This window comes from Eurypyga helias, unplaced genomic scaffold, assembly GCF_000690775.1.
Source record: "Eurypyga helias isolate BGI_N326 unplaced genomic scaffold, ASM69077v1 scaffold44670, whole genome shotgun sequence".
Lineage (NCBI taxonomy): Eukaryota > Metazoa > Chordata > Aves > Eurypygiformes > Eurypygidae > Eurypyga > Eurypyga helias.
In genome coordinates, this window is record NW_010227161.1 from 15,225 (window position 1) to 27,430 (window position 12,206).

Below are 12,206 nucleotides of genomic sequence, written 5' to 3' on the forward strand. Positions count from 1 at the left end.
GGGGATGTGAGAAATGAAGGCTCAGGTCCTTGCTGCCATTACTGCATACCCGAGGTGAGCAGCTGAGCCTGGCACCCACTGTGGTGCAGAGAGTGGAACTTCACATCATGGCTGGGAAGGCTGGCAGAATGCAGCACTTGACTAGAACCCAGCTGGCCTTCCTTCATGCTTTTTTGAAGTTCAGCGTCTGGCAAAAGTCACCTTCATTACATTTACCATGAATAGCCATACAAGTTGTGCAAGGCACTTGGGTTAACAACAGAACACAGCAAACACAAACTACGGCTGCCCAGCTCAGACCAGCTTGGCGAGAAGGGCCGAGGAGCCAGGCTCAGCTAAAGTATCAAGGGAAAGTTGGCTGCAGGAAGATTGGGCACAAGAGTTCTGTTAAGAGCTGGAAGAGGACTGTTTTGGGGTTGCTTGCCTTACCGGAGCAGAGCATTCAGTGAGTAGCTGCACAGCAGTAAATAGGTTGGGAGGGCTAGCTTGGTTTGAGACAGAAGGGACCAACACATGCTTTACAGTGTTTAAGGGCTGGTGGGACAACCTTAGCTGGCCTGTGCTATAGTGGCACATTTCGACCGAGGTTTAAAGCAGTGGGACGTTTTCAGAGATAGAGGGAAGTGAAGTGGCTGCCTGGTCACCACTTTAAGCAGGGTTGCATGCACAGGTGACAAACCCCGGCATCCTTTTGCCTCCTGTAGAGATACTTAAATTTATAGCAATGCGAAGGGTGGACTTTGCTCCATTCTGCATGTGGCATGAACACGCTTGTACATTTTTACCTGGGTCACTCATGTAAGTAATGAGATCTCTAACATATAAAACAGGGATTTATGTATTCCCTTTCCCTTATCTACCTCTCTTTTCTAGCTTCTGTAGGAAAATGTGTAAGAACCAAGAGTTATTTTCCAAAGCATGCATTTTTAATTCCTCAGGTTTATCTTGTCAAAAATCAGCAGTATTTAATAGAGAAATCAGTACAAACCCATTAATGACAATCACAAACATTGCTCTGAATGAAAAATCATGGCATTAAATTTTCCATTTCGCATTTGTTTTCTCTTGCAGACTTCGGTCTTGGAAACAGGATGAACTACAAAGATTATTTACCAGCAGCCAGTTTATACTTAGAGGCTTAGCTTTTGTAACCACCAAGCCTCATTTTAGCACCTTGCCCATTTGAGAGGACTGCAGAGCAGGGGTGAAGTACTTTCAGGATCGCATCAATGTAGCCATAGGAACAGAAAGAAGTTTCAGTGTACATGACAACTGAATGCACAGCGCTACTGTGAAAATAGTACAATTAGCTCTGGGCAGTGTGGGACAGTCTTAGAGCTGATCGCAGCTGTGCAGAGGCAAGCAGTGACCTTCCCCAGAGGCAGTGCAGTGGCATGGACTGGCACAAGCACCCCTGCAGAAATGAAGACCCACCCATTCATCTGCTACGTTTGCCCTCATCTTCCTCCACAACTGGAGCCCAAGACACAGGCTGAGGAAAGACACAGCCCTGTCACATCTATTACACCTGAAGAGGCTTGAGCAGCTCAGTCAGCTCTTTGTGGATCTCTCCATGGGGCACAGGTGTCAATGACCTGCATGCTCTGAAACCCATGTCTTCCACCTTTGTTCTCCCAGTACTCCTCCCCACTGCCACCTAACCTGCTCCAAGCATGCTTGCATTTTTGTAACCCCCACTGCCCATGTTAGCTGGAATATAAATAACCTGAGTATATTTTCAGAGGCAATGTTCTCTTGAGTGCGCGAGTTCAATGGATGCCAATTATTGATAAAACTTGTAATTTTAAGGACATACCCACCAACATGGGTAGAAGTTACAAGTTTTGATAGCCTCAGATGCATTTGTGGATAGCTAAAACTTTACTCAGCATATGTGTGACAAACTTTGGTAAATTGTTTGACATAGTACCTAAAAAAAGGTTTTGTTTTCAAAAAGTAGTCCCATGTCTTAACAACAGCACCAACAGCTGAGCAACAGGAAGAAATTCTTCACAGAGAGGGTGATGAGGCACGGGAACAGGGTGCCCAGAGAAGCTGTGGATGCCCCATCCCTGGAAGTGTTCAAGGCCAGGCTGGATGAGGCTTTGAGCAACCTGGTCTAGTGCAAGGTGTCCCTGCCCATGGCAGGGGTGTTGGAACTAGATGATCTTTAAGGTCCCTTCCAACCCTAACCATTCTATGATTCTATGAACATATGAGTAAAAAAGAGCCAATGTGGAATTTTTACCCAATAAAACTATTGCTAGAAATGCTATGTCTAAGTCTCACAATGATTCATTCTTAAGCAGCACTGAAACAAAATACCAAGAAAATAGTAAATACATAAATCACAACCAGGTTTGGCTATTTCTCTGGAATCTATGTTCCAGACATGTACTGATATGGGGCTTAGTACAAAAATGTACTGCCTGAGATATATAAGAAGCCAGAGCTAACTCATTCCTTGGCCCTTAAAAACATGACTAGGAGTCACTTCTTGACAGTCCTGTTTAGAAATGAAGATTTTGCTAACAGTAAGGGTCAACATTACCTGGCTGGCAAACATGAGAAGAAAGTCGGCCATTAGCTTGCTTATCTCTGGACAGCATCACAGGTCTCAGATGATGTGACAATATCATTTCATTCAATTTTTGCTGCAGTGCTAAGTAGTCTTCGGATAATTTTGATATCTGAAAACATAACACAGAATTTTACATTTTTATATAAACAAGTATAGATGTTCCAAGGTAATCAAAGGTAAAATAGTGGAGTAGAGAATGAATTTAAAAGGTATTGCTCTATAGGGTAGACCCCTACCACATTTACCTCCCCATCCCCTTTTAAAAAAAAATAAAGGAAGAAAAAAGAGACATGTAGGAAACTCCACACTGCAGCCCAGTCCTGCAGCTATTTCATATTGGTTCGCACGTGAGCAGACAGTGCCTTGCTGATGCAAAACAGCTTCTACAGCTGTAGGCATACTTTGCCACACATGTGCGAGTCCCTAACATCGGCCAAGAAATTTTGTGTTTCGTTTATGGAGACATTTCACAAATTTACTGAATTAAGGGCCTTGACTGATAAATGCACATTTCAACAAACATAGGCAAAGCTTCTGCATTTAACCTAAACCAGGTTAAAAGTAACATAATTTTTGCCAGTGCTCTAACTTCATTTTTCCCTCCTTCCTGAAAAGGGTATTTTCTCTTGCAGCCCACAATATGCATTATTAGAGAACACTCATTACAAAATCTCAGTCTTAGTTTAGAGAGTAAAACCTTGATGCAACTGAAGCCAGTAAAACCACCTTGCCACTTGGTCATTGCTCAGAGTTTTATGCTCAACATATGTAGCTTACAAGCTTCTTACCTGCCGTGAAAAGGCTGCCAAATCACAAGCCTCTTTCTCTGAGTCTCCCTTCAGCATCTTGGAGTCTTCAGCCTCCGTACGGGTGCTTTCCCTATCCTTCCTTGTTTGGGGATTATTATTTTGAATGTGTACTGCTTCTGTTGGCTCCTTTACAGCTTTCACTTGACTTTTGCAAGGTAGTTTTCCTTCTTTTCTGAGTTGTCCCCTCCTTCTGTAACCCCGGTAACTGCTCTGAATAACCACTGCTGCCTTCTCTTTGTCTTCTGAACCTTGTTTTTCTGCCTCACCTTGCTTCCATGAGCCTCTTAGTGACTCTTTTCTTATAATTCCTTTACACCCTGTGGGCACCACTGCTTCATGTTTCAGGTGGTTTCTTCCCACATCCCCATCAGTCCTGGGCTGGACCTCAGCCCAGTTTTGATTTCGCCCATCTGCACTGAGCATGTCTTGGTTATCTTGCTCTTGCTGGGGACTAGGTTCAGATGTGATCTTGACAGTTTTGCTGAAAGATTCTTCCAAAGAGGCCTGTTCTTCACCTTCACCGACATGTTCTACTGCAGGGTTCTGCATCACAGAATCTCCCTCTCCTTCAGTAGATGCTTTCTGTTGCTCCTGTACATTCTTTGTGTCGCTGTACCCAGAGCACTCGCTGTCAGTAACAGCATCGGCTTCATCTTGAGTGTCCTCATTTGCTGCTTCTTCCAGTGTATCATTTTGAGCTGGCTGCAGTTGTGCTTCAAGGAATTCCACGGCAGATAGTTCTTCCTCTGCTATTTTTTTGTGCTGTTCATAAAAATTTATGTTTTTACGGACTCTGTAGCCTCTGTAATGGCTCTGAACAATGACAGCTGCTTCTTCTTCTGTTTTAAGAAGGGCACTCTTCATTCCAGCTGGACTTCCCTCATTATCTTGAAATTCTTCATCCTTTTCCTTTTCACTGATGGATGCTGCATTTTGAGTTTGTTTCTTTCTAAGTGATTCCCTGAATGGAATACAGTTTTGGGCAAAAATTATAGCTGAAGGAGATTAAGGATAGTGACAACTTTACAATTACATTTGGTGGTGTTTGTGCACTAAATGGCAATTTGATAGATTACAATGTGGGAAAGATTTAGTGCATGTAGCTGGAATTACAGATAGCAAAACAAACTGTCTTTCAGATGATTATTATTTCTTAAAGTGGAAAGGGCTATCTCCGTTAAACTCTTCATGGAAAATTGCTAGGAGAACAATCTAAGCTGCATGAGGGCTGATAAAACAGTAAATAATTAATTTAAATGTTAACAACAACGTGAGGGAGAGACTTTTTAGCACCTCAAATATGTATCAATACACACAATCCTAAATGTACTCATGAAAGAAAAGTACCTTAATTCACACCAGGAATGCAAAAAGAAAGATCCTGGGCATAGGTCCAGGTCAAATTTAAAAGACCTATTCCCTAAAGTGTCTTTGTTACTACCAATAAAACTTCAGTGCCAGGTGAAACCTGCCACCCTGTTCCCTCTCTCTGAGACTCTGGCCTCCTTCACAGCTGTTTTTCACCTCTCTGGACAAGTCTCCACATACTTAAATGCTACCACTGAAAAAAACAAAGGTGATGAGCAAAGTGCTACTAGCTGCATTTCAGAGACTGGGACTACAACCACATTGCAGAAATATTTAGGATGTGATTCACCTCACCTAACTTGCAGCTGTTTGATCTGAGCAAGGCATCTGGGTTCCCGCTGTCATCACCTATGCTTGTCTCAGTGACTCAAGGTGAGAACAGTTCCTTGCAGATGCCTATTTCTCGCTCTTGTCTGAGCATTTTTTATGAAGAGCTACTTCCAAGAGTCTCTCTTACAGATTACATTAACATTACAGGTAAGCATAAAATTGCTCCTCTTTCCCCTAAATAGGCCTTTATTCCCTGGGCTTAAAAATATGTGGCTACTGACATTAAAAATGTTACAACATTAAAACATTATAATTGGTTACTGACATTAAAAACCTCCACATAAATGTACATTACCGCTGCATGCATATCTAGAATAATCCTAATTTGCTTCACTTTTGGTTTACATCAGTGTTCTTCAGCAGCGTAGTTACTGAAAAGGGACACATCTGAATGACATGAGAGAGAAAATAACACTACCTCCTCCTTTTGAAGATCTTCCTCTCCTTGTATCCCCTGTAGTGAGACTGAAGTGCTACCGCTGCTTTGTTTCTCATCTCAGTTAGCTCTTTTCTCTTCTTCCTGAGTAAGTATCCTCTGGCAGCTGATACAAATTGTAATACAAAACAACATTAGGCAACAAGCAATGGGTGTCCCACACATTTCAGAGTCAAATGATAACAGCATTAAACAAAAACCAGTAAGGAAATACAGACTGTGGTGGTTATTATGATTATGTTTCATCTGAAATTCTTCTGTCCCGCAAAAGTTTTTTGAGATTTCAGGAAGCTGTACCCATTCTACATAAGGAGAGAAACAAGCTTTTTCTTCATGTTTTAGTGGACTAAAGAAAATACAGGAAGATGCAGAATGAAGCAGAACCACAGTGCTGTAGAAGTGCCTCTAGAACACGGTGCTCTCAATTTTATGTACTTGCTTTGCCTAATTCAGGCAATTGATTTGACTCAGTCCTTCATTTCCCTGGGAAATGCCTGATTATGAGGCTATAGAGTTTATCAGGCTGTCTCCAGGCACAGGCTTGGAATTAGAAGGACATTCAATAGATCAGAGAAGAACTGAAAATTTTATAGCTCAGCAGTTACAGAAGACTTAGCTCGTGCTCCTTTTGCAAAGACTCATTATTCAAAATGAAAAAGCTCAGCATGAACGGTGTGCTCAGCTCCACAGTAACCAGGTGCGTTGTGGCAAGAGTGCTCACTACATATGTGCATTGTGGGAGGCACAAGTTTAAGCTTCTGGTCTGAACCAGGATGAATAAGGACTCAAACATGGGTCTTTCCTGATACATCTGGGTGCTGACTACTCACTAGGGGCTTGATGCAGTTGCTGGCACATAGGTATCTAGTGCCATCTGAAATGCTCCAGGACAGTCAAGGCATCTACATGGAGCTGGCAGAAAGAACAAGACAGACAGGACCTTCTGGGGAGTACAGAAACAAGTTGAGTACACCACTTGAAATAAAACTGGAAGTCAGGGAAGATAACCTAGGGCATCTCAAATTACACTAGATAGCAATACGGGGGTAAATGGGCTGAGCATTTGGTGGTTTTGAATAAAATGAATGCAACTCTGTGCTCTGCTGAATGTAAGAGGACACCTAGGTCACTTTTAGACATTACACTGAAGCATCTTAAATCAGAAACTGAATTGCATTCAGAATGTTGCTTCAAAAATTCCTGAACTTGCAAATAATTTCCTAATAGGAACTGGGATGGTCGCCACAGTGCTGTGATTTGGACGAGTCTGCAATTCCAGGGATTCAGCACAAACCTGCTAATCCATGGCAAAATAAAAATAACAGTGTTTTGTCAAAATATTTCTGTTGAGCTCTAATTCCAAATGCAGTACCAAGATTATGGGGCTAAAGGATTCAGGTGATTTAAATACCTTGAGGAGATGGTAGATATGGGAGCTGTTACTCCAAGTCTGCTGAGATTGTTTTGCATCACAGGGAAAGGTCAAGCTCACTTCAGAATGGGAAGGGAGCATAAGCAGTCTATTCCAACACATAAATATGACTTGGTGCTAGGTTTTATTTGCTTTAGCATTCCCTACTCGTAATTTAGACCAACTTGGGCTTCACTAGATGCAGTATTTCAGTGTAAGAAGCACTGTATAAAAGGCACATAAATTACATCTTGATAATTGGATATAGCACAAACGAACCCAAATACTTACTGGAAGTGGCACAATTGGTTTTTATACCACAGTCTGACAGGGCCATAGAAAAGTTCTGAGCCAATCCTCATTCCATTTTCATACAAAAGCAACTCAACAGGATTTATCTTGAAATAAATCAAGTTACATTATCAATGGACATGCCAATATAAACTAAGTCTGGTCTTTTTAGACTCTGGTTCACCTCTGACATTTCCTGAGAACTTTATTATGAGATAGTAGGTGTCTAAGCTTTGTTTTCAAACTGGCAGAGAAGTTTTGCATTACTTTAGAAATAAATGAGGAAAAAAAATCCAGAGAAAACTAGGCAAAAATGGACTTCCATTTTGTTCCGGCTTCTCATGCACTGAATAAAGTTGAAACAAAACTGCGCACAGGATAGAGAAGGTAGACGAGAAGAAACATTGTGGAGGTCAACAAACAGAGAAAAGAGGTAAATTCATATTTTTCCATTTGCTAAATATCCTAACATTATTTATAACTTTCATATGTGTAATATTTTTTGGCACATCACTGGATTTTATTCTGCTTTTAGATTGCTATCTATGCCAATGAAGTTATACCACCTGTAGGGAGTGCTCTTCAGTACACACTAACATTGGCTCAGCGCAATTAACGGATGTCTCTGACAATGATTAAAGCCAGCACTGCTGCTGGTATGTACTCATGAAAGCCTATCTGAGGTAGTTTAAATCTAGAGAGCCTGGGCGCTGGCAGCACTAGCTTATATTTGGTGGCAACCTTTGCAATTACTGAAAGTGCTGTGCAGATTTGTGACAGCTGTTTTCAGACCTGTGCCTCTCCAGTTGTACTGCTGCTGCTTTCAGAGCTGCCTAGACTACATCTGGTTTGGGGACATCTCTGCAGGGACAGGGGAGACAGAAATATAGGGAGGAAAAACGGATGTCACATAGCATACATCTGGGCCGAAGGTGGTTATTGCTGCAGAAGAGAAGGAATAGCTGAATTGAAGGAAGTTGGATTGAGTGATGGCAAAAAAGAATCAGAGACATGAGTGAAATTACAGGTTGTAGTCTTCTCAAACATAACTATTGCTGATACATAACAAAAACTATTCCTAATAGAACAGCATGCACACACATTACATGCAGACAGTGTCATATGGGGCTTCAGCAATACCAACTGTAACACTTAGACACATCAGAGTAGGAGTGAAAAAGCTTGCTGTGGCATTTAACCAGCCCACTTCACAGCTGTGGAAAGTGCCTCCAAGCCACTCTGAGGCACAGGTAATGGAATGCATTGACCCATTTCAACCACTGCATATACATAATAATAGATATACTTCAGAATGTGTAAATGAGCATAGCCAATCAGCGCAGTCAGGTAACAGCAAAGAATCTGGATCAACATGTTCTGTATGGATGGCACATGAAAAGCCATGAAAGCAAACAATTCTTACCTGCTTGAAGCCTAGTAATATATTCTTCTACTTTTTTGTTATGTTTTGCATTTCTGTATTCTTTACGAGCCACAAAACGCCTGTAAGCTGAAGAGAGATGTGAAAGATTAAATAATCCATTGGGTACTCAAAAGGCTATAAGAATAAAAAAAGTTTGGAAGGAATTAAGACCTCCATTAAAGTATTAATAAATATTTTGCAGGCTTTATCTTTCAAAAAAATCGCAAACAAGCACAAAGAGTAAATCTACATAAAAACTAGGTTTTATGGTGAGTAAAGTTATTATGAATGAAATGAATATAAAACAGAAGAGAATCAGAATGTAAATAAGATTTGAAATGTATTAAAATTATCAGATGATGTCTCCATCACCACTGTAATTGCTCTTATCTAAGATGGTTAATACATTTTGTTTTCATTACATTATACAACCTTGTCAGTGCATGCCATCATATTATTATTAACAGTACCCTGTGTGCAATCACATCCTCCCATTGTTAGAATTGCCTTTTAAATGAAACATTGATGAACGTAACTTCAGTAAAGAGATTGTCAGAACCATGTTAAAATAAATTTTTCTTCATAAGAACAGATATCACCAAGTGTAAGGTATTTTGTCAAATATAATATCAGGAAAACAGCAAAATTCACATCCAGCATGTACATCCATCTACCAACAGTACACATGCACCAGCTTTAAGCAAAATGTTAAATGTTTTAAAGCTATTACCTGACTGTATTTTAATAGCACTTTGTTCCCTTTGTTCCTTTATCTTTTTGTATCTCCTTGAACCCAGCCACCCTCTGACACAAGCTTGAATCAAAATAATCATGTCAACTGTCTCCTTCCGCATTAAATTGAGCTGCTCCACATGATAGTATTTGAGGAACACCTTAAAAAGAGGAGGCAGACAAGCACAATTAGAGTTACCCTCCCAGGCCCTGTATTCTCTCAATGCATTTAACATCAACAAGAGTTACAAGCTGGTTTCAAATGATGAACAGACTCTTTTGCTGTAGTACCTAAAGGATCATTCTTGTTAAAGATGGTATTTTGATTGTTTGGGGTATTAGGTTAGCTTATTCTCCCCTTCAACATCTTTTGACAGTCTCTGCTTATTCATGCTTTCATGGGAAGATGTTTTAAAGTCACAGTGCAAAACTTCAGTCTGTAACTATAAATCTGTTTTCAAACTATGAGGCTGACAGTTTTGCTAACCTCACAAATCTGATGTACGTTACATAAATGTGAATCAAACCTGAAACCTTCAAACTCTCTGCTTTCCTATTTGAAATCTAAGGCATTGTTTATTTTCTAAATTGCTTTTATCAAGCATGAACCTCATATAATGCCTGACAAACTAGTCTAGCACAAGGGATACAAACACATTCATGTTGTATATTAGGGTAACATAAAATATGTAGAAAGAGCTTGTGCAATTGAGATAACAATTATGCTTATTTTGCAGAATTCCCCTGATCCTTAATCACATGTTGGTACAGATACAGGTTAACCCTAATGAATGTAAACGTAAGCTATAGATCTCACATCTCAAGATATGCTTTCTTTGGCTGCATGTTGTCCATTCGCCTCGACAGCAGAGCAAAATAAAGGTTGAGGAGGAGGTAACTTCATGGCTTCTATCCCACCTACCCAGGAAGATGTCTCAGAAGAACAGTTGTTTCTTCTACACTGAGGTGATTTCAAAGAGTTTAGGGTCCATCTCTTTATCCATATCCTTCTGTTATATTAACATACAGAAAGACTTGGTGCAGTAACTGTCTGATGCTTCTTTTTGGCAGACTTCCCAAGATGTGTCAACTGAGGCTGGGTGGGTGTCCCTCCCTGGCACACTAGGAAGACTAGTGGCAATTCCTCCAGTGCTCAGTGAAGTCCGCCACAGAGGCCTCAGGCTCGAAAGCCAAAACCTTTTCCTCTCCCTTTGTGAGTCTGATTGCTGCAGGGAAGAAGTATAACTTCTTTTCCTTAATAAAGCTTGGACTAAGCTCACTGGCATCCTTACTACCACATTTTTTGAAAGAAAAGACAAGCAGTGTTGTTGTCACATACTGTTTTGCACTGTGGCCTCACTAAAACTGATCAGAATTTTAACACTTGACAGGGTCATCCAGGTATCAGGGAACAGCACCCAGCAAAGGGTGTTTGGTTTAAACCAATAGAGACCATGAGCTACCCCAGCCAAATGGGTGAGCAAACAAACTGCTTATTAAGTTAACAATAACATACTGCAATAATGCAGATATAGTACGTTAAAAAAATTACTTTAGTTTTTCCAAGAACCCAGTTGTCAAGGTGGGCTTTTTCCAAGATGGCAGCACAGGTTTCCGGGCTGACTGGAGGGTCATCATTTGTTTTGTAACAGATGAGGTAATACCTAAAGACAAATATATGGTTCTTTATTCCATTAATAGCAAGCAATAGATGCAAATACATTTAAACAATTCATTCAAACAATAAAAACTGTTGCAAGAAAGAAAACATAGCACTGAAAAAAACCCAAAACAGCATAAGAAAGAAATTGCTGTGATTTACATGCAGTACTGAAAAACTCAATCAAAAGTGGATTAGTGACATACTGCACAGCCTAGAGGGTTGTTTAATTCTATATCAACACCAGAAGACTTTTAAAAAGTGTACAACCTAAGCAGAGTTGTGCATCAGTTCTTTGCTGCTCTGGCTCTCTGTATTCTGTGAAAGGGGGTTCAGCGGCAAAATAAGAATATTTTTAAAGGTTTTCTGCCTAAATTAGCTTATTCCATAGCTAGAAATCTCATGAAAATGTCATATCTGATCTCAATGGCTAGACCATCTACCTTTGAGACAGTTAACATGATGTGAAATACATCCCAGCTCTTGCTACCTCCTTGGATTCAGCTTTGCAGATCCTTTTGGAACATACATGTGCAATTATGACATGACATGTATGTAAGCATTTAATCTGACAATCTCATTACTCAGAATTATTTTGACTGGTAAAAGAGGTATGCTCAGCTGCTGGGTAGGAAAGTTCTCATATGTTCCAGGGCTTTCCAAAATGCTCCAGAACAAAATGAACCATACCTATCTTGGTTCTTTTAATTCAGGAAAATTACATTAATTATATGTGCTTCCTGAGAGTACATTCTGCTTTTTTCTTGTTATTGAGCCTTTAGACACAAAGCTTGGTTTGTAACAGCTTTAAATAATAGTACCAATTTCCTCATGGAATAATAAAACAAGAGACAATGTTGATTCCTGCATTATCACCAATTCCTATAGCTCCTTTTTTTTCTTTTTAGTACACAATGAACTAGTTTATTTTTATTCTAAAAAAAACAATTTTTCCATTTTTCCAGGTCTATCTGTAACTCTCAACTATTAAATAAACTAAAAGGCAAGGAGATAGATACTTTAAAAATCCCTTTTAGTTTGGGGGCCATATCCGCAGTGCTGGAGACCTGCAGCACCTCACTGCAATCAGGGGCCTGCTCTGCAGAGAGCTACTCTGTTATGTTCACTGCTTTCCTCTCTTTTACCTGATCAGGGAAAGTTTTAA

General features: G+C 40.2%; 1 protein-coding gene across 1 annotated transcript in view; it reads right to left on the bottom strand.

Moving 5' to 3' along the window:
* The window catches only part of MYO3A (myosin IIIA), a 57,549-nt gene that overhangs the window by 13,445 nt on the left and 31,898 nt on the right, over window positions 1-12,206 (bottom strand). Inside the window, exons 18-22 of the mRNA XM_010155455.1 lie at window positions 10,934-11,045; window positions 9,380-9,542; window positions 5,507-5,630; window positions 3,370-4,351; window positions 2,552-2,690 (exon numbers count right to left, since the gene is read on the bottom strand). Of these exons, the coding sequence (XP_010153757.1) occupies window positions 2,552-2,690; window positions 3,370-4,351; window positions 5,507-5,630; window positions 9,380-9,542; window positions 10,934-11,045 (1,520 nt within the window). The remainder of the gene's footprint in view (window positions 1-2,551; window positions 2,691-3,369; window positions 4,352-5,506; window positions 5,631-9,379; window positions 9,543-10,933; window positions 11,046-12,206) is intronic.